Genomic DNA, 20,203 nt, shown 5'->3' on the forward strand with positions numbered 1-20,203 from the left:
TACGACGAGTCGTTCGATTTGTAACACTTTACGTACGATGTGCTTTTATAAAACATATCGATAACAAAACAAATGTTCCCAAAAGAAATAAACATATAATACAATCAGCTAATTAACAAAGCAAAGATTGGTCGAATGCAAAAAACTACTAACAGCCCTGAAGAATTTTAAAAGTAATTAGAGTTTGTCCTAGACTAAATGTAATCTCTAAGGGTAATTGATTTTATTTTACATTTATTGATATTTTAATTTGTTAAAAGAATACCCTCGATATAAAATTTTGGGAATGCCCACAACTCAATAAAAAATTCAATTCGAGGTATAATGAATTGTTCGGAATATCAGTGTTGCTATCATGCCCATTTTTGTTCAATAAATTTGCCGATCAAAATTGCATACTGTTTTCAAAATTAACTGTATCAAGATTTATTTGCAATGTTGTGGTTAAAATGTGCCTGAATCGTAACGTGTGGAGGCCAACAAACGCAAAACGTTATCCAACGTGCGCGAGCGTTTCGAACAGCTGTTGAGGTCTGGAATCGCCAAAGCGCAAAGAAAATAGAAAAAACAAAAAAAAAAGCAAAAGTGCCAGCCGAAACTTTTGCGGAGAGCGCGAGAGAAGCTGATGGCCAAAGCTTTTTAGCCTGTCGTCATCGTGAACCCTAAGGGTCGTCGTCGTCGTCGTCGTCGTCGTCGTCTCAGTCGAACGGGCAACGAAGTTGCATACGCAACAAATTTTCTGGTCAGCGGGTCGCGGCTGTTTGCTGTTTGTCGTGTTTTGTTTTTGGTTCGTGGCAACGGCAGAGGCCAAAGCGTAGCTTGTGTTTTTGTTTATGTACACAACGTCGTATAAATCCACACGGGTATACACGCACACACGCACACACACGCGCTTACGCACACACACACAATCAAAAGCAACGCCAAATTAGCCACTCCTCATCGCGAGTGTTCTGTGACGTCACAAATTTGATCGCGCCTGCCAAATTGAATACGTACAACAACAAAGATGACACACTGTCGCAGCACCTTGAGGCATTTGGTGCGTCATTGCCATTTGCAGTCCAAGCTGCCAGCGGTCATCAGCAGCTGCAACAGCCGCAGATTCACCTGCCTGGCCACATGCAACAGCAGCAGCAGCAAATACATCAACAGCCTGCAGCAGCGGCTAGTGGCAAGTAGCCGCTGCTACTCCAAGTTTAGCACACACCTGAACAGCGAGCGGGCGATGGAGCTGCTGTGCAATCTGGACGAGGACGAGCGTCTCAATCTGCGCGATGCCATGTACAAGCTGGAGGCGGACTTGGTGAAGAAACAGTTCGAAAGTAAGTACATTTGATGGCGGGAGTGGGTATCTAAACAAAACAAACTGACTTGATCGACTAGTTGCTACCCTGTATTCAAATATATGACTTGTCTATTTTGCTGTCGAAATTGCTTTATTATAACCTTTTCATCCAAATTGAATAGCCTAAAGGGCGTACGCATATAAAACTAAATTCTAGTGGCTTGGGGTCCTGCTCGGTTTTTCATAGTTCACCTGCCTTTGGCTAATTACATCAGACCACGCTTCGAGGCCTCCGTCTTGAAGCACATGCTGTAGGCCTCGGCTGCCTCGCAATGATCCTCCGGCACGCTGATGGCCGCACAGGCGTCGCCGATTTCCAGGGCCAGCTTTAGCTTGGCAGGATCATTGCCCGTATATTGCTTGGCCTTTTCGCGGCCGGCTTCCGTGTCCAGTTTGCCATTCTCGCCCAGCACATTGAACTTTTTCATAACACAGGCGCGCAGGCATTTCGACTCGTAGGTGGCGGCCGGTTCATGTTTCATGGCGCTTTGCACATCCGCATCGGAGGCTCCGACCTCGCCCTTGCACAGCTCGGCCGTCTCCAGGAACTTGGCCATGGCGGCCTTCTCGTCAAAGGCTTTGGTCAAAGCAGCGCCCAGCAGGACGACCAGTGCCACAGAGTATACGAAACGTTGCATGTTTGTTGTTAACGTGGCTAATTTGCAAATTGAACTGTTGACATTTCCAGTCAAATGTCAGCATTTTATAGCTTCCAGCTGTAGTTCGTCAGCTGTGAAATTATAGACTTCGAGATCCGTTTAGCAACTTAACAATGTGTACAATTAATTGTCCAGTCTTTAATTGCTATTATTAAGCCTTTTCGATTCCCAACTCTCAATTATAAGCGACGAGCTGCGCAGCGCCGAGTGCGAAGCCGCGCAACGCCGAGCAGCCGCCATTCTCACTCAATAGCTTTAAAGTAACTGCTGTCCATATGTTCTGTGGCAGCCACACAGCTTTTGGTGCGTACGTGACTCCTGGCGAAGACATAAAACCAAATCACCGCACAGATTTACACTCACACTGTGCAACTTGCGGCGTGCGGCATAATTTATGCATCGGACGCAAATATTTGCCAGGCTAAGCGATGGCAACACTTAACTGTTAGCAACATTGTGATTCATTTTAAGCTGGGCAACTGTTACCAACTCTCAATACTTAACATTTGAACAGATTACAATCATATATAACATAATTGTAAACTAACATGCCAAATACTGCTAACAGCACAAGTTTTGAGCAGCAAATGTTGTCGCCATGAGCTTTGAATATAGAGAGCACAGATTTGAGCTAAGCTCTGGAAATCGATTTAAGAGAAATATTGCTTGGGCAGTTTTACAACATGCACATCAGTCGCTTTGTTGGCAACATCAAGTGTTTGTTGCTAAACATGTTGCGATCACAAAGTCAGGCTTATCCCTCTTACGTTGCTGAGCCTAAAACAATGCAAAATATTTCTAGTGCAGTTTTGCAACATTTGTATCAGTTTCCTAAATGTTTACCAGCATAAAGTGTTTGTTGCTAAGCATGTTGCGATCACAAAGTCAGGTTTATCCCTCGTACGTTGTTAAGCCTAAGACAATGAAAAATATTGCTAGTGTAGTGTTGCAACATTCTCAAATGGTTGACAACATCAAGTGTGTTTTTGCTAAACATGTTGCGAGCACAAAGTTAGGCTTATGTTGTTGAGTTTAAGTCAATGTTAGCCTGAAACAATTGCTCTTCATGTTTTTATGTTACTTTTATTTTTTGTGCTCACCAAGAAGCTCTTTAAATATGCGCATTTAATCATGCATTGTATTTATCTACATATTTGTAGACACACACGCACACGTTTGTTTGTTCTCAGCACACAGCATAGCATAGCATAGCATATAGCTCACAATTCAGGTAACGTATTTCGGTCCCGTTTTCGTTTTGGTGGGCTGCTCATTAATATTTCAACAGGCAGCTACAAAATTTTGCGCCGCCTGCAGCTGGTTGAAACTTGCCGAAACTGCTTTACGCACTAGGCGCACTGCCAGCATCGACGTCGACGTTGACGTCACAGCTAGCGCAACAGCATTTAGTTTGGCTGCCGCCCTTGCGAACGGTCTCTTTTTTTTCTTGAAAACTTTGTTGATTAGTTTTTTGCAGCTTAAATTCTTGCATTACTCTTCAATGCAGACAAATTGGCTTAAAAACAAGTAAAAACTTCTCTTAACAACACTTGCCAACAATCTACAATGTTTCAACTAATCAGCAGAAGTTTCACGAGTTTCTTCACGTAACTTTTGCTTCTTCTCTCTCTCTTTCTCTCTCTCTCTTTCCTTCGCTCTCTGATAAGAATTTCTTGAGTGATTTAACAAATATTTAAGCAACGCAAATGTTACATAAAAAAAGTACTTCATCGAGTTACTGATAAATGTTAGCATGTACTTGACAATGTACTTAAATAGAAATTAATAACGAGAAGCTGGAATTTTTCGTTTATTTCTAACAAAAATAAATGATAGTAAAAGAAGGATATTTTGAACAATACCAAAAATAAATATTCTCAATTTTTAAACTCATTGAGTGAAAATTTGATTTATAAGAATATTTGCTTTCAACCAGATTTCTATAGTAATTTTAACAAAAATGATTTAAAACTATCCCTCTTGAGTCTATTTACTTACATCCTAAGGGTCAATAGCAGAAGAGATTAGTTAAGAGAAGAGAAGGGCTTGCTAAAAATTATTATGCGCGGAGAAAGAACCTTTATTCAAAGAGCGAACGTTGTTCATGGTGTAAGAATGTGTGTGTGTTCAACAGTGGATACACGCCATTGGCTGTGCTGCGAGCACTGTGCATGGTGGGAGCGCGAGAGTTATATTAGCTAGGTGTGCATGTATTAGTGTGAATGCTGGCTTAGCGTAGACTCAAGCCTAGTGCGTCGATTTAGTCTGTGCGCGTCTGCCATGCTGATCGGTCGCGTTCTGCGCGTGTGTGCAATTGGGAAGCATCATGTTGAACAGTGGGAGTGAGCGAGAGGGCATTATAAAGCTATGCTTATGAAGCATCGGCTGCAGCTGGTGTACATATAAGGTACAACTTAACCATTTTAAACAAAAAACAAGCCAATGGATTGAAGCTTATCAAAGCTTTTATTAATCTTAAATAATTTTAATAGAAAATAAAGTCGGCCAATGGATTTGTCTGTTTTATAATTTTCAACTTGATACTCAGTTCAAAATCAGCATCTCTTTTTTTTAGGGGTGTTTGCCCAAAGAGCTTTGATACTTGCATACAAAGCCGACTTAATCAAATTAGCGGTTGGTGAACACTCAAAATGCCAGCGGGCATATTTGGGAACAACAACCGTTAAGTGGAATGTCGCACAATATTTGCTCGGCAACAACACAAAACCCTGATAAACAGAAGGAGGCAATTCGTTTTCTGTTAGGCGCACACACACACACAAACACACAGATTAAATGATGTTCACTGTTATGTACGAAAAAGTCGGTGAGCCTTGAAGCGAGCAGCAGCTGCTCAAGCAAGTGAAGCCCCAACCCACTCCAAGGCCCAGGCCTCTCTCGCCCTCTATCTCTCTCTCTCTCTCTCTCTCTCTCTCTCTCTCTCTCTCTCTCTCTTTCGCTTTCACTTGCTGTGCGTATCTAGATTCTATTGGGCGTTATTTGACCTCATTTGTATTGCATTGCATTGTTGGCTCAGCACATGAGCTAGAATTTAAAAATTACATTTGCCTGTGGCTACATTTATCACAATTACCAAAGCTTATTTCCGAGGGAGTTGAAAGTGCCTCCCCCCAGACATACACACACACACATACGCACATGCATGTGCACCCTATTTGATTTATAAGCTGAATGCTGCAGCAATAGAGATTTATGGAGAAAATGAACTGAAGAACTGAAAAATGAACTGACGAAGCACAACAAATGCAGAACTTTGCACTATTGAAGCAACAATAACAAGAATTGCGAGCCGAAAAATCAATAGGGCAATTTGCATACCAAAAACTTTAATACTCGAAGCTTTAATACTCTTAAAAATAAAAATTGTTAAGCTTAGAAATTCATTCGATTTTGCTGGAAAATGCAATTAAAAGTAAAGAAAATCGAATGACTTTAACATTCAAACAAATCTAAATCATATTTTCTGTTACATCCTTAAAATTAGTTAGTTTCCAGTCTTATGTGTAAGAATTTATGCTTACAACAAATATGTATAAAGTTTACTTTTATATAAAAAGATGTTGTTGCCATGTTAAGTGAACCTCAAAGCAGCCTTATAAAAATTGATTTACATTTAGCATATTTTATGTTGAACACTTCAAACAGTTTCTTTCATCAACCGGAAACGGAAGAGCTACAGCGAAGAGCTGTATGAAAAATGAAGCAGCTCATCAAATATTATGCCTCTTCAAAAATGTAAGTCGAGTGGCTGTCAACTTTTCTGACAGCACCTCACCCCCCTTTTCCAACACTGTGGCCTTAATGTAAATTACCCAACACTAAATGAGTCAATCGTGGCAGAGCGTGGCAAAGTATGTAGCAGAGCGATGGCTTCTGCAATTTAAATCAATTTGTTGGCTGCTTTTTTTTTTCTTTTTTGTAAAAGCACGTGCCGATGTGTTTGACAGTGTCTTGAGTTGGCACCTGAGCACGCAAGAGATGCCAGAGAGTTTCCGGGCCAGGCAACAGGCGGCAGCAGCAACAGCTGCTCTGTATGTGTATGCGTATGTGTATGTGTACGCGGACGTGCATGTGTTCGTGTATGTGTATGCCCTTAAAAGTCATAAACCAAAACAACGCATCGCTCGCACAAAGCTTCACAGGCAGAAAGACGAGAGTGTGAAAGCAATAGAACAAAGCAACAGACGAAAGACAAAAGGAAAGAGAGCAACAGCACAAAAGGCAGAGCGATAAATTGAAAACTGTTCCCGTTAAGCTTTGCAAGCTGACGCAGTGGCCCTCAGCCCGGGCAGGTATACATGACTAAAACTTTACAGCTACGCACAAATACATGCGAAAGCAAGTACACACATACACACACACACAAATGGCTTACAATGTTTTTATGTTTTATTTTGCTGAACTCCTGGATTGTAACACAGGATTGCTTGAGTTTACATAAAAAACAAAAAAAAATTATATTGAGCAAAAATTACAAGAACTTTCAAGGATTACAAATATATCTTAAGCATAATTCAAGTAGACTTTAACACGCATTTGATTATAATTTATTAGTTACAAGAAATCATCTCAATTTTCAGACAACCTTATATTGCAATTCAAGTATACTATATTAGACATTTCTGCAATTTCATTTTGAAGTCTTAAAAAATGTAAATTAAAATTTTAAATAAATTAAAATAGCCTGAAATTTAGAAAATTGACTTCAAAATGCCAACAAATATAGTTAGACGATAACAATCTCGAATCTGGAATAATAATTCCAGAAAGGTTTAAAAACTAGCCCAATGTAAATAAAACAGAGCTTGATTAACTAATCAGGTTCGGAAGGCTAATAAAAAGCATATTTATGCTTTTATAATATGAATTTGCTGCGTTGTAATTCTCAAAGTGTTTTTACAAGAAATGCCTGCGGCTCGCAAATTATAATCTGAAAAGAACTTATGTTCTAGCTTAAAAATTGTTGTGGTAAAGTAAATTAATTGCAGCTTTTTGTCGTGACAAACAGTTTTTTTTTGGCCTTGCAAGGACTTTGGTGAAAATTGTGTAGTGTGCTTTTGGGCTGACCTCAGACACGACTTGCACACGTTCGTTATGCAAGTTGGGACTTTTTGAACTTCTTGACAATGAATTTATTTAAATGCTAAACAGCAGCCAATAAACTATGCTAAATGTTATGCAAATATCTACACACACACACACACACACACACACACTTTCATTCAGGCACACGCTTACCCATACATGCACACTTCTGCGGGCCAACACACTCACGTTTTCCTGTTGCTTTTTTCATGGCTTTCAATTGCTTTGGCCATGATAGCTAAACGGGCTGTATTTTGTGTAACTTTAAGCGCGAATAGACTAAGGGGATAGATAAAAGGAAAATAAAAGAAGTCCAGACCAAGTGCCGCCACTCTCAGATCTCAGCTCGAGTACAAAGCGAGCTACGAGTGTTGCCTGCTTTTGGGAACGCTGCGCAGCAAATCAAACTTTTGTGTGTGTGTGAGTGTATGTGCTTGTGTGTGTACGCACATATGTATGACACACACTGCGCGAGCTCGCGCAAAAAGGATGTGTCGAGGTCAGCCGATTGCCTTTGTGGCCTCTATAAAAATACCCACACCTAATGTAGAGTGCATTGGGTGTATTCCCGTGCATATAGATGCCGATTTCTTTTTATAAAATAAATACCAAATTAGCTGCGTATTAAAACGTATTGGTATTAAAGGAGCTTAAGATACGAAGATATTTGCAGGCTAACGTATAACATAGACAAAAAGATATAGACTTGGGCTTTGATATGAGCACATATTTTGATACAAAATGCCCTGGACATTCATTCATTCCTATAAACATTTAGAGGAAATCAAAAGTACAGTTAATGCAAATCTCTAAAATAAAGAAAGCAATATAATTCATATTAGATTCCATTCAACTATTGAGCTAGTTAGGGTATTTAGATAGTCATGCAAGTCTCTTAGAAAAGTTCTTCGCATGTTTTTCTGATTCGCTGTATCAAGTGAGAAAATCATGTCTAACGCTTAACCGACAGCTAAACAACATAATTGCCCTGCAAATTGCTCAGTCAAGTCTAGCGGGATGTTTATTTTTATGAGCAAGTCAACACACTTGCACGTAAGTGTGTGTGTGTGTGTGTGAATGTATTTAATTGATGTGTGACAGGAGTCTAACGGCGAAGTAGGCCCCTGTGACATACTGATTATGCCCCGTGTTTAGGATAAAACAGGGTATATTAGTGTCTACGAAATAAGAAATATGTTAAACTCAAATAAAATAAGATATTTAGCATTTTATGAAAATTTATGTTTTAAATATAAAAAAAATATATATTTAAAATTTATTTATAAATTTGGGGCGAATATAAAAATTTCACTGCGTAGCATTGTAAAATTCGATCAAAAAAAGGATAATCAGAATTTAACTCATGCTCATATCGCCATCCTGATCAGTAATTTATGTACATTAATTGTGGGCTCGAGAGGGACATTTTTCATAAGTGTTATTTTAACAATTGTGTTGCACTTACCCACAACGTTGCACTGTTTATAGAGTATGGCAGCCTGCCTTTAAGCGACACATGCATTTAACTTGCTGTCACACATTTTGAATGGCTCCCGTTGTGATTACTCGAAGAGCGAAGCTGTAAATTAATTGAGCACTTTGGGGAGGTGGCAACACTGGGAATAATGATAATTATGATGACAGTTGGGGGCACCATTTTGTCTGGCTGTTGACATTCACTTGTGAGCGTAATTATAACACGTTCCTAATGGTTATGTGCTGGGCAAACTAACGGCACCCAAAGTGGCACTAAAATGCGTCGCTTACACAACTAAACACACACACACACGCGCGCGCACACAGGCTTTGTACACAAAAAACTGGCAGGCAAACACATATTTACACACACTGCGTTTGCGACGCGTGAAAATATGCAGCGTTAAATTAACGGCAACGCAGGCCATTGCAAAACTTAATTTGGTGCAGCGTGAGAAATTCAGAAACACGCGTTTATACGTTTGCACTTTGCGGCCAAAGCTCAAGTAACTGTTAATAGATCAATTTTGCGTTACAGTGCTGCCAGATAAGTAAATCATACGCAAGTATCTTTCTTGCCCTATCAACATTTCGTAATCCGATCAGTTCATATTTTAATAGAGAGTCGCCACATCGTCGAAAATAATATCGACGCTAACAAAGGTGGCAGCGCCACAGTATTTATTTGCAAATAATTTGTCCGACTGACTGTAACTGTTTTTCAGAGTTGTCTTTTATAAATAAATAAATGAAGCAAAATTAATGTCTTATCGTATAAACGAAGATGCATACGCATACATACAACCCCGGGCACAGCCATTCAACGCGCTTGTTGCTTGCCAAATGCAATTTTAATGCAATTCGCCAAGCGTAAATGGACGAGTGGCTGTGGGTTGAGTGCAGGTGGGCTAGGCGGGGCGATTGATGTGAAATCTTTTATAAATGCGACACCTTTCAGCCTTTTACCTATTTAATTAGCTGTGTGTGCGCGCGAAAGCAAAATAACCTGCTAGCTACATATATTATAAATATATATTTTGTTTTTTTCCGACGAAGGTTATAAAACTTGCGTCATCGCAAAGTATTTATAAGCACCCTTAACCCTGGCTATAAAAAAATCATACCCTATAATTATTTAAATGACTCGGTTATTATCATGTTTTTAAACTTTAGTTTCTGATCATGAGCTGTGTAATTAATTACTTAGTTATTATTTAAGTATTAGCATGTTCGCATAAGTATAATTATGAGGTTAATATTCAGTTGTGTACTCTCTCTCATATTAAATGACTATAATCTCTTCTTTTTTATTTGCATATGTAAACACTTGCCCCCATGTTTTGATTTTTAACAACTGTTACACAACAATTACAATCTGTATTGTTAAAAACACTGGATCCAAACAACAACACACCAATCACATGGCACAACACAACAACGTTCTAACACTGTCAACCAAACCAAAGGCCAACTAGCCGTTGGCAGTTGGCGGACGCGCTTCGGACGTCTTTCCAATAAGGTGGGCCAAGTGGATCCGACCGGCACATTTTGTGCGGTGCCCGATGAGTGGCTGAAAAAGAAACTGGGTAAACTCAAAAACAACAATAACAGAATAACAGTTGCAGTAGCAGAAGAAGAAGAACATAGCATTCCAATGCAATTGAAAACTAATCTGCTTTTTATCTCTATTCTCTTCGCAGTGGAGGCGGCAGAACCGCCCACCGCTAGACAACTTTATAGCAGTAAGTACAGTAAGATAATAAATGATAATTATTTTCCTTTAATTTTCAATTTAAATCCTTGCAGTTTTCTTCGTGAATGCCGTGCCATTTGTAGCCTTTGGATTTCTTGATAACTTCATTATGATCACGGCCGTAAGTAATCATAATGATGATGAGTTGCACTACCATGCGCATCAGTTTTGCCAGCATATAGATTATATATAAGCTCGCCTCATCAACAGTTGTTATCATATACTATATAATATCATGGCTTGCAGGGTGAATACATTGAGAGCTCATTGGGCCATTTCATAACGCTATCGACAATGGCCGCCGCAGGACTTGGGAATACCATAAGTGATATTATGGGCATTACGATGGCCACATATGTGGAGGAAGGCTGTCAGCTATTGGGACTCAAGCAACCCCGAATGACGCCCGCACAATTTGAATTGAAGTCAAGCAGGCGAGCCTCCAGTTGGGTAAGCAACCCGAATGAATGCCATGAATCGAATTACTAATAATATTTGCATGTTTTGTTGCAGGGTCGCATTATGGGCATCACAGTCGGCTGCCTAATCGGCATGTGCCCCTTGTGGCTGATTAAGGACGAACCGAAACCAACGGCTGAGAATTAGGTTTTCCACACTCAAAATTTAACTAGTGTAACAGTCAATTCTATGGAGTTTCTGTTGAGATCGCAATCCGAATGCAAACTTTTGATTTTATTATTTTATTTATTTAAAAATTGATCATTTTCTGGGATCTTGAAGTTATCTTAAAGTTCTCTTCTATGAATACTTCACGCGATGTAAAACAAACTAATGTGACACTCAAAGTACCTACTAATTAAATACTATTAACTCCGCCTAGTAAAATTAAGATTCAATATCATTATTATGTAATTTCAAGTTTGCACTAATGCTGACTGCAACTCAAAACTCATCTGGTTTTATGTTCTAGGTGAAACGCAACAATTCTTTTGTATTCTCGGATATAAATATAATCTAGTGGTAAATATAAAACTGACAATGTATCGTAGCTGCAAAAAGGTCCAAATGTAACACCAAAAATCAAAATAGAACGTTTCTGTAGTGAACTTGGCTGATAAATGCCCAAGCCCCATATCTGTTGACATCATTATTTCGTTTGGCTAGCTTCATTTTGAAATAAAGCAAAGCCTGTTTCAATAGAATATAATGCCTACACACTGGACTATCTGACTTTGAAACACATCACACTGCAAAGTGCCTATTAAATGCTTTGGACTATGCGCTCACTCGAAGCTATTCCACCCATGTTACATAAAATATAAATAGGCTTTAAAAAATATTGAAACTCAGTAGCAAGAAGTATACATTATGTACAATATCAAAGTCCAAGTTGTAGAGAGCTTAACAAATAAAGATATTAAATTGAAGCAAATTGTAATTAATTATCGATTTTATTAGTGTTGAAAAAATATAATTTATTTGGAGTCAACATATATTGACCTTTTTGAAAGAATTTTCGTTATAGATTAAAGTACAGAACGTGTTTGTAAAATTGCAGCTCGTGCCTTAAATCAATTTTGGCCACAACACCGGCCAGCGCACTAAGAACGACTGGTGCGACATGGCTTCGCTGAGAACCTGCCAAAAAATGGATGCATTCTGCGCTTGATTCCAATTGTACGTCTTGTGGCCAAAGGTAATTGGATTGCGATGCTCAGTGCCATCGCTGTACTGCGACTTGATGTTGAGCCAATGCTGTGTGTTATCCTGTTGCGTGGAAGCGTGCGTGACATGAAAATTGGGCGGCGGCAGCAGTGGATTGGGCGGTTGCTCCAAGCGTCGCCTACGTTCCAACTCAATCAGTCTTTCTTCGGCGCAATATTGTTGCTCCAGATTCATTAGTTCCGCCTCCACATTCAAAGCACTGCAACTGTCGTTGGACGCCGCAACTCGAATCGATAGATCGCCGCTGACAACGGGCGCTGCATCAGTGACATTGGGCGTTGTCATGGGGGTCGTCAGCGTTGTGTTAACCGTTGCCGTGGCGTTCGTGTGTGTGCGACGATGCCAGAGCGTGCCCGGCACTTGGCTAGCAATGAAAAATGCCCCAGCGATTGTGAACACACTGGCCGCATAGCTCAACGCCAGCACAGCCAGGTTATTTAGCAAAAATCTCATTATGGTAAAGTTGGGCAACAGCTGCATCAGCTCGCTGTAAGTGAGCCAGCCGCGTCGCAAGCCCTCGCGCTGTGCCAGCGTTCGTTCCACGCTGCTGAGCTTATCAAAGAATTGCTCGTTCGATATGTATATGTTCCAGTCCTATTAAGTGAAACTTGTATGTTAATCGAATAATAGATAGAATTTGGGCAGAAGTATTTACAATGGCGGTCAGAAACTCCAGTTCCATTTGCTTGAGTTTGTCCTCGCTCATGTTGCCCTCTTTAGCCCAGTCTTCCAAATAGAAACGCTCATCGTGGCCGGCATAGAATTTCGTTGAAATCATCTGTAAACAAAACATAAAACACAAAACAAGTTCATGAGTAATCAGTGACGTCACAGTTTTGGCATGGCATGGCATGGCTGGCCGAAAAAAAAGTGCTATAAATAACAGAGTTATATAAATATTCATTTGATGCAATGTATGCAATGCGGCTGCAGCTTATCAGCAGCATTGCCAACTGTCGTTTAATTAAAAATAAATGCCAAGCAACAAAACCAACAAAACAGAATAAAATAGCTAGCGATCTGCCTTACCAACACAAGCTCATTTTATACTCGTTTCGTTGTTTTAGAACACTGTTCTTATTGCTGCCCATGCGTGTGTGTGTGTATGTGTGTAAATACAATCACAAAATGAATGAAAATGTATGTGTTATTGCGCGGAAGGTGGGTTATCAATCAACAGGTTTCGTCACGAGCTGCTGTGAGAGACCCAGACACTTACCAATGACACAACAAACAGCTCTTGTGGCGTGATTCTATAGCCATAGCCCGGATCAATGATGTTAAGACGATCCAAGTAAATCAGGGCCATTATAAGAGAGCATGGAGTTGCATGCGTTTTGCCTGCCGCAATAGAGCTCAAGCGATGCAATGAGTGTCCCCGATGTGGCTCCGAGAACAGATCAGCAGCATACTCTGCAAATGGCATGGAAACCTCCATGTCTGCTTCCGTTGTGTCCACGCATCCATAGTAGAGCGTCTTTTGTATGCGGTTTATAAACTCGCCGTGCTGCATCACCTGCGCAATGTGAATGCAATTAGTTATGCATGCTCTGGACAATCTCGACTTTTGCATTGATTACCTTTTTTGGCGAGGACGAAACGAATTTACTTCGCCCCATCGCAAAATGTTCTGCGTTTTTCAGCGTGGAAATGAAATGCTTTTGTTGAGAAACGGCAGTGTTGCCACATCGATTCAAACCAACTGTTTGGTCGTTTATTCAAAACAGCACAGCAGGGTTGTCATGGACAGTACAGACCACAAAATAAAATTTAATTTTTATGTGCGCGCGTTGTTGTAATTTTTGAAAATAAAATTTTGAATTGTGACTACATAGTTATGTTCTGTCTCTGTGGAATTTGTCAGAAAATTATAAACACTATGAATACTATTTGCTTATGTTTGTTATTATTGCTCGGCATCTGATTTGCCATTCGCATGTTAACGCGAAAGCATATGATTTGACATATATTGCGTTATCGTAAATAAACTTAAATCAGAAGATTCACACCATGTCGCGATTTAGCGGAGCGCTGCAACTTACCGACCTGGACGACTTTATAACTCCTTCACAGGTAAGCTGCTCAGCAGTAATAAAATAATAAATGAATTAATGAAATGCGCGATTTCAGGAATGCATAAAGCCCGTGATGATAGATAAGACCAAATCGAAGACTGGAGCCAAAATTACGGTTCAAGCAGATGGGTACTACGAGCAATCAGAGGTAAATTGTTATCAAACATGATTAATATATAATCCAAATAAAATATCTTACAGAGCGGCAAGCAAAAGCTTCAAAAGGTTGAAATCACACTACAAGATTGCCTGGCCTGTTCCGGCTGCATAACTTCCGCGGAGGGCGTGCTCATTACGCAGCAAAGTCAGGAAGAGCTGCTGAAAGTGCTTCGAGAAAATCAAACGTTAAAGGCCTCTGGAGACAATGATCAGGTCCGCACAATCGTATTCACAATTTCTGTTCAACCGCTGCTGAGTCTGGCGCATCGCTATGACCTCGGCGTTGAGGAGGCGAGTCGTTATTTGGCCGGTTATCTGCGGCAACTGGGCGCTGATTATGTGCTCTGCACAAAAATTGCCGATGATCTGGCGCTGCTCGAGTGCCGACAAGAGTTTGTAGAACGCTTCCGCGACAATGCCGAACTCAGCATGTTGAGCTCATCGTGCCCTGGTTGGGTGTGCTATGCAGAAAAGACACATGGAAACTTTATATTGCCGCATATAGCCACAACGCGGTCGCCACAACAAATTATGGGCGTGCTGGTTAAACAGTTACTGGCCGAAAAGCTAGGTGTGCCCGGCTCGCGTATCTACCATGCCACAATCATGCCCTGCTACGATAAGAAGCTAGAGGCCTCACGCGAGGATTTCTACAGTGAAGTCAATGGCTCTCGGGATGTGGATTGTGTGATTACCTCGAGTAAGTGCAGCGTTCTTTCCGGCTTATATGGTTTGTCAATTCTATTCTTTCGCCCCGCAGTTGAAGTGGAGCAAATGCTGCAAGCAGAGGAACAAACGCTACAGCAATTCGAGCCCTCAGACATAGACTGGCCCTGGACGGATCAACAGCCCGAGTTTACGGTGTGGGCACACGAGGCAACCATGTCCGGCGGCTATGCGGAGCACATTTTCAAATATGCCGCCAAAGAGCTGTTCAGCGAGGAAACGCCCAACGAGCTGCAATTCAAGGCGCTGCGCAATCGCGACTTTAGTGAAATAAGCTTGGAAAAAGATGGCAAAACCGTTCTTAAGTTCGCCATTGCCAATGGCTTTCGCAATATACAAAATCTGGTGCAGAAGCTAAAGCGTGGCAAGGGGCCAGGCTATCACTTTGTCGAGGTCATGGCCTGCCCTTCCGGCTGCATTAATGGTGGCGCACAGGTGCGGCCAACTACGGGCCAGCATGTGCGGGAGTTAACCCAACAATTGGAAGAACTCTATAAGCAGCTGCCTCGCTCCAATCCGGATAATTCCTATACCAAACAAATCTATACCGATTTTCTGGACGGCGCGCATACGGATAAGTCGTCAGAGCTCCTGCATACCAGTTACCATGCCGTAGAGAAACTAAACACGGCCTTAAATATCAAATGGTGACGCTGATTGTGTTAAATTCTTTATTATTGCTTAAAAATAGATGAAAATGTACAAGTATGTAGGTTACATTTGTTATTAAACTTCGCTACGTGTTCGAAGTTTTGTGTGTGTTGGGTGTTAATAAATATTTAAATGAGACATTTTATTTTACATACAAATTGTGTTACGTAGAAATTAAATTGTTATACAAATAAATTTTTGTAAGTGCAGGAATTAAAAAACAGTAACTAATTAATACCAAAATATTGATATCGTCAAATTGTATCGGTATCGATATCGCAGTAAGCTCTGAAGCATCGATAGGTCGATACCGTATCAACATCCCTAAATGAAATACACGTAAACCTTCTTTAACTGAACGCCCAGACGAAATAATATGCTATTAAAAATATGTTTTGTGCTGCCACTTTTAACAGTTGCAATAGCTGTCGATGATCCACAAAAGCTAAAGGATAAATCAACAAAATTGCCACCTTGCAAAGCTTGCACCGTACTCGTGGAATCATTCAATTTGGGACTTGAGCGTACAAAACGAGGCAAGCATGCCGGCGGTGATGCAGCCTGGGAGCAGGAGAAAATGCGTGCCTATAAAAATAGCGAGGTGCGTTTCGTTGAGATCCAAGAGCAGCTGTGCACTGAAGTCAAGCGAGGACAGGACCATTGCCACACCTTGAGCAACGATCACGAGTCGCTAATTGAAGACTGGTTCATACACAAGCAGGATGAGGAGACCGACCTGCATGCCTGGCTGTGTATTAAACAGCTCAGCGTTTGCTGCCCCCCAAACACCTACGGACCCACGTGCCAGCCGTGCACCGATTGCAACAGTAATGGTGGGTAACCGGCAATTTTAATTGGGTTTCAATATGGATTCTTATCAAAAACCATTTCGATTAGGTAAATGCAAAGGAAGTGGCACGCGCAAGGGGAATGGCCAGTGCTTATGCGACAGCGGCTATGCCGGCACCAATTGCAATGAGTGCGATGAGCTACACTATGAATCCTTTCGCGATGCAACAAAGCTTCTATGCACATCTTGTCATGCCGCTTGCGGGGACGGCGGCTGCAACGGAGCTGGTCCAAAGAGCTGTCGCAAGTGCAAGGATGGCTGGCGCATGGACACCGAGAACGGTTGCGTGGATATTAACGAGTGCGTGGATCAGCACCGAGCCTGCCGGCCACAACAGTTCTGCGTTAACAACGAGGGCTCGTTCTCTTGCCTCGAGTGCGACCGTTCCTGTGACGGCTGCGATGGCGATGGGCCGGACATGTGCAGGAAATGCGCTGATGGCTATAAGCTGAAGGATGGCAAGTGTCAAGGTGAGTATAGATTGTATAGATTGGTCAATGCTGCGTGTAAAACAACTCTCACATTTCTTGCCCATTTGCTGAAACCGAAAGATCTATCCTCCCAGCAACGTGATTCATATGTTAACATCACCCGGCTGCTCACCTACTTTGGCATGTGCGTGGCCACGTGTGTCATCTTTCAGAGCTCCACACATATTGCCTACATTGTCGGTGGAGCGGTCGCTATCTACATAGCTGCCTCAGAGTACTGGTTAAATTGGACGGCGCAGGGCGCCCAAAAGCCTGAAATAGACACAAAGCAGCTAGAGGATTTAATTATGAAGTCATTATAAGCCCAAAAAGCATATCGGAATTTTTCGCTGACAGAAACGTTTATTTTATTCTGTGAATAATTCGTATGAGAGAGCATTCATCTGCAGTATTTTCATTGTGCATATTTGTGTTTTTTTTTTTTTATATTTTGTTTACAGTAGCATTGAATGTGGATACCGATCCAGATGCAGCTCTCACAGAGGAGGCGTCGGCACACGAGGAACTGTAACGCACAGATCTTAACAACTTAGTCAAATTTAGTTCAATAATATTACCAAATTATACTTTATGTGTATTGAAACTGAAATACCAAAATTGCCAAATTGAAAATGTTGTTTTGCTTGTGTGAATACCCTTATTACAGTTCTCCCTTTAAAAAACCTTTTTTGTGATATTATTCTTGGCCATCTAAGTAAATACTATAAACAGACTTTTGTAAATGTAAAGTTTATTTAATAATTATTTATATTCATTTTCTTTGCTCTCATAACGATATTCATATTGTTCAGGCTCAAATTTTTGTATTATCCTTAGATTCATTCATTATTTTTTAGTTTGCAGTTCACTTAGGCAATGTATATTTTGAGTTCTGAAATATATTTTAAAAATGTTCAATTGTGTTTAAAATGTCGATACTTTGTGAATATTTGAGCATCGCTACACATCGATAACATCGCTATCGATATATCGTGCTTTTCAGATATCGTTTCGTTACATAACTAACAGCTGTGAAAATGTAAGCGGTAATTTAAATTTGTAATCTGTTACTAAATGAAGTTTTCAGCCCTTATATTCGTTGAGAAACCTTGTTTATTATAACTATAAAAACAAGATTATTGACGTGGAACAGTTTTATTTTTCATAATAACCAAGTTCACGATCAAATGTGAAATATCCTGCGACCCGTCTGCGCATGTCCAACTCGAACCGAATGGGTCAACAGCAACGGCTGGAAGTTAATGTCGACGCATTGGAATGCGGCATGTTACTGCAGCAGGAAGCAGCACATTTGAGTTTTGTTTGTGCGTGGCCCAGAAGGTCAAGTCCTGCTGTTATCGTCAGCGGCTAAAAAAAATCAATGATGTGGTAAAAAGTCCTGTGGCTGCACACAGTCAAAGCCGTATGCATTGTTTAAATGAGCAAACGTTAACATTTCCGCCGTAAAATCAATACAGCTACGCTTTGGCACCTGACACCCGGGCACCTTGCACTGGGCACCTCACATCCTGTTAAGTAGGCTTTTGCGTAACCAAGCCAAACACGTACATAGTTTCTATTTTGGTGAAGAAGAAAAAAAAAAAACAACACGAAAATTCCAAAAAAAAAAAACACAGTCAGTTTCAGAAGTAAACATATTTGAATGCCAAAATGTCGTCGTCGTCGTCAGCATCACATCCATATGGACTGACAGCGAATGATATTGCTACTGAGTATCGGCCGTACGGCGGATCGGCCGGCATTGTGGCCAGCAATTCAATGTCAAGCACCGGACAGCAGCAACTGAGACGACAACAGCAGGATCTGCAGGAGCAGGAGCGTGAGGATGCGCTTGAATACTTCATCAAGTTTCCAAAACCGACGGCCGATAATGATTTCGTGCTGGTCAGCGGCAATGAGGAGCATAATAATGTGCCAATCGTAATGCTATTGGGCTGGGCGGGCTGCCAGGATCGATATTTGATGAAGTACTCAAAGATCTACGAGGAGCGGGGGTAAGCACAATAACAATAATAATCATAATTATTACAAATATAGCATTATCATTTAATTAACAGCCTCATAACTGTGCGCTATACGGCGCCTGTGGATACGCTGTTCTGGAAGCGCAGCGAAATGGTTCCGATTGGGGAAAAGATCTTAAAGCTGATACAGGACATGAACTTTGATGCGCATCCGTTGATCTTTCACATATTCTCCAATGGCGGCGCCTATCTCTATCAGCACATCAATCTGGCCGTCAGAAAGCACAAGTCCCCATTGCAGGTGCGCGGTGTCATCTTTGATTCGGCGCCAGGCGAACGTCGCATGCTCGGCTTGTATCGTGCCATAACAGCTATTTATGGAAAGGAGAAGCGATGCAATTGCCTCACAGCTTTGGCCATAACCCTGACCCTGAGCATCATGTGGTTTGTCGAGGTGAGTTACAGGTTGCTGCCCAACCCATCCACCCATCCAGTCACCGCCAACTAATATGCCACCTTTAATTGCAGGAAACATATTCAGCCTTTAAGAATTTGTTTGTCAAGTCAACGCCATTGCATGCCAGTCCATTTTGTGAGCTGAAGAACGAAACAAACAAATATCCGCAACTGTTTCTATATTCAAAAAGCGATGTGGTCATACCGTACAAGGATGTGGAGAAGTTTATACGAATGCGCCGTGATCAGGGCATTAATGTGTCGTCTGTTTGCTTTGAGGATGCCGAGCACGTTAAGATCTATACCAAGTATCCTGCACAATATGTGCAGAGTGTGTGTAGTTTTATTCGCAACTGTATGTCCATACCGTCCTATCAGTTGGCTGGCGATATTACCGACTCTGAGTCTGTCGAGCAACTGCAACTGCAGCAACAACAACAACTGCAACAACAACAACAGCAGCAGCAGCAGCCAGGAGGCAATTTGAAATATGATTAAATTTTGGTTTCGATTTAAACGCTAAGGGCGCTCGCTAGGACGGCAGGATAACGCATCAAACGTATGTGATAGGCAGCACAACTACTATAACTACTAACTATTTGCAAAATATTCGAAAAAATGCAAAAATTTTAAACGTAATTATTGACAAATTGAATGCAGGCGAACGCATGGCGCCCGCTGCCGCTTTAATGTAGACACGAATTTAAGAGTTACTCAATCTAAACGTGCATTCCTTATATTTTTCCCCCCTTTGCAAAAATGCACTAAAAAAACGCAAATAAACAAATTAATAATCATCAATT

The 20,203-nt window shown here is 41.1% G+C and overlaps 6 protein-coding genes across 9 annotated transcripts; 4 read left to right on the plus strand and 2 right to left on the minus strand.

Moving 5' to 3' along the window:
- Nucleotides 1–323: 323 nt before the first annotated feature.
- Nucleotides 324–11,731, plus strand: LOC115758468 (transmembrane protein 65). Of its 2 annotated transcripts, XM_030699141.1 has the most exons (6): nucleotides 324–1,325; nucleotides 10,056–10,175; nucleotides 10,290–10,331; nucleotides 10,396–10,463; nucleotides 10,589–10,792; nucleotides 10,856–11,731. In XM_030699141.1, the coding sequence occupies exons 1-6, from the start codon at nucleotides 1,010–1,012 to the stop codon at nucleotides 10,946–10,948; spliced, it is 843 nt and encodes a 280-aa protein (XP_030555001.1). In that variant the 5' UTR covers nucleotides 324–1,009; the 3' UTR covers nucleotides 10,949–11,731. The 2 variants fall into 2 exon arrangements, with proteins under 2 accessions (XP_030555001.1, XP_030555002.1); XM_030699142.1 differs by lacking the exon at nucleotides 10,056–10,175 and having other exon boundaries at nucleotides 326–1,325; nucleotides 10,856–11,730.
- Nucleotides 1,423–2,021, minus strand: LOC115758472 (general odorant-binding protein 28a). The gene has a single exon (XM_030699148.1). It carries the CDS (start codon nucleotides 1,984–1,986, stop codon nucleotides 1,555–1,557), a length of 432 nt encoding a protein of 143 aa, XP_030555008.1. The 5' UTR covers nucleotides 1,987–2,021; the 3' UTR covers nucleotides 1,423–1,554.
- A 27-nt stretch (nucleotides 11,732–11,758) lies between the features above and the next one.
- LOC115758467 (protein CNPPD1) lies at nucleotides 11,759–13,828 on the minus strand. Its single transcript, XM_030699140.1, has 4 exons — nucleotides 13,609–13,828; nucleotides 13,248–13,544; nucleotides 12,684–12,806; nucleotides 11,759–12,622 (listed from the first exon to the last, which is right to left on the minus strand). Exons 1-4 carry the CDS (start codon nucleotides 13,645–13,647, stop codon nucleotides 11,870–11,872), a joined length of 1,212 nt encoding a protein of 403 aa, XP_030555000.1. The 5' UTR covers nucleotides 13,648–13,828; the 3' UTR covers nucleotides 11,759–11,869.
- A 96-nt stretch (nucleotides 13,829–13,924) lies between these two features.
- LOC115758466 (probable cytosolic Fe-S cluster assembly factor GJ13047) lies at nucleotides 13,925–15,764 on the plus strand. Its single transcript, XM_030699139.1, has 4 exons — nucleotides 13,925–14,101; nucleotides 14,159–14,251; nucleotides 14,305–14,962; nucleotides 15,023–15,764. Exons 1-4 carry the CDS (start codon nucleotides 14,039–14,041, stop codon nucleotides 15,637–15,639), a joined length of 1,431 nt encoding a protein of 476 aa, XP_030554999.1. The 5' UTR covers nucleotides 13,925–14,038; the 3' UTR covers nucleotides 15,640–15,764.
- Nucleotides 15,765–15,971: 207 nt separating this feature from the next.
- On the plus strand, nucleotides 15,972–17,592 carry LOC115758335 (cysteine-rich with EGF-like domain protein 2). Of its 3 annotated transcripts, none has more exons than XM_030698907.1 (3): nucleotides 15,972–16,472; nucleotides 16,537–16,959; nucleotides 17,421–17,592. In XM_030698907.1, the coding sequence occupies exons 1-3, from the start codon at nucleotides 16,016–16,018 to the stop codon at nucleotides 17,489–17,491; spliced, it is 951 nt and encodes a 316-aa protein (XP_030554767.1). In that variant the 5' UTR covers nucleotides 15,972–16,015; the 3' UTR covers nucleotides 17,492–17,592. The 3 variants fall into 3 exon arrangements, with proteins under 3 accessions (XP_030554767.1, XP_030554768.1, XP_030554766.1); XM_030698908.1 differs by having other exon boundaries at nucleotides 17,424–17,592; XM_030698906.1 differs by having other exon boundaries at nucleotides 15,975–16,472; nucleotides 17,041–17,504.
- A 540-nt stretch (nucleotides 17,593–18,132) lies between these two features.
- Nucleotides 18,133–20,196, plus strand: LOC115758334 (transmembrane protein 53). Its single transcript, XM_030698905.1, has 3 exons — nucleotides 18,133–18,974; nucleotides 19,038–19,398; nucleotides 19,473–20,196. Exons 1-3 carry the CDS (start codon nucleotides 18,631–18,633, stop codon nucleotides 19,896–19,898), a joined length of 1,131 nt encoding a protein of 376 aa, XP_030554765.1. The 5' UTR covers nucleotides 18,133–18,630; the 3' UTR covers nucleotides 19,899–20,196.
- The last annotated feature ends 7 nt before the right edge of the window (nucleotides 20,197–20,203 follow it).

Source organism: Drosophila novamexicana, unplaced genomic scaffold, assembly GCF_003285875.2.
Source record: "Drosophila novamexicana strain 15010-1031.04,08,12 unplaced genomic scaffold, DnovRS2.1 tig00000193-arrow-pilon, whole genome shotgun sequence".
Classification (NCBI taxonomy): Eukaryota; Metazoa; Arthropoda; class Insecta; order Diptera; family Drosophilidae; genus Drosophila; species Drosophila novamexicana.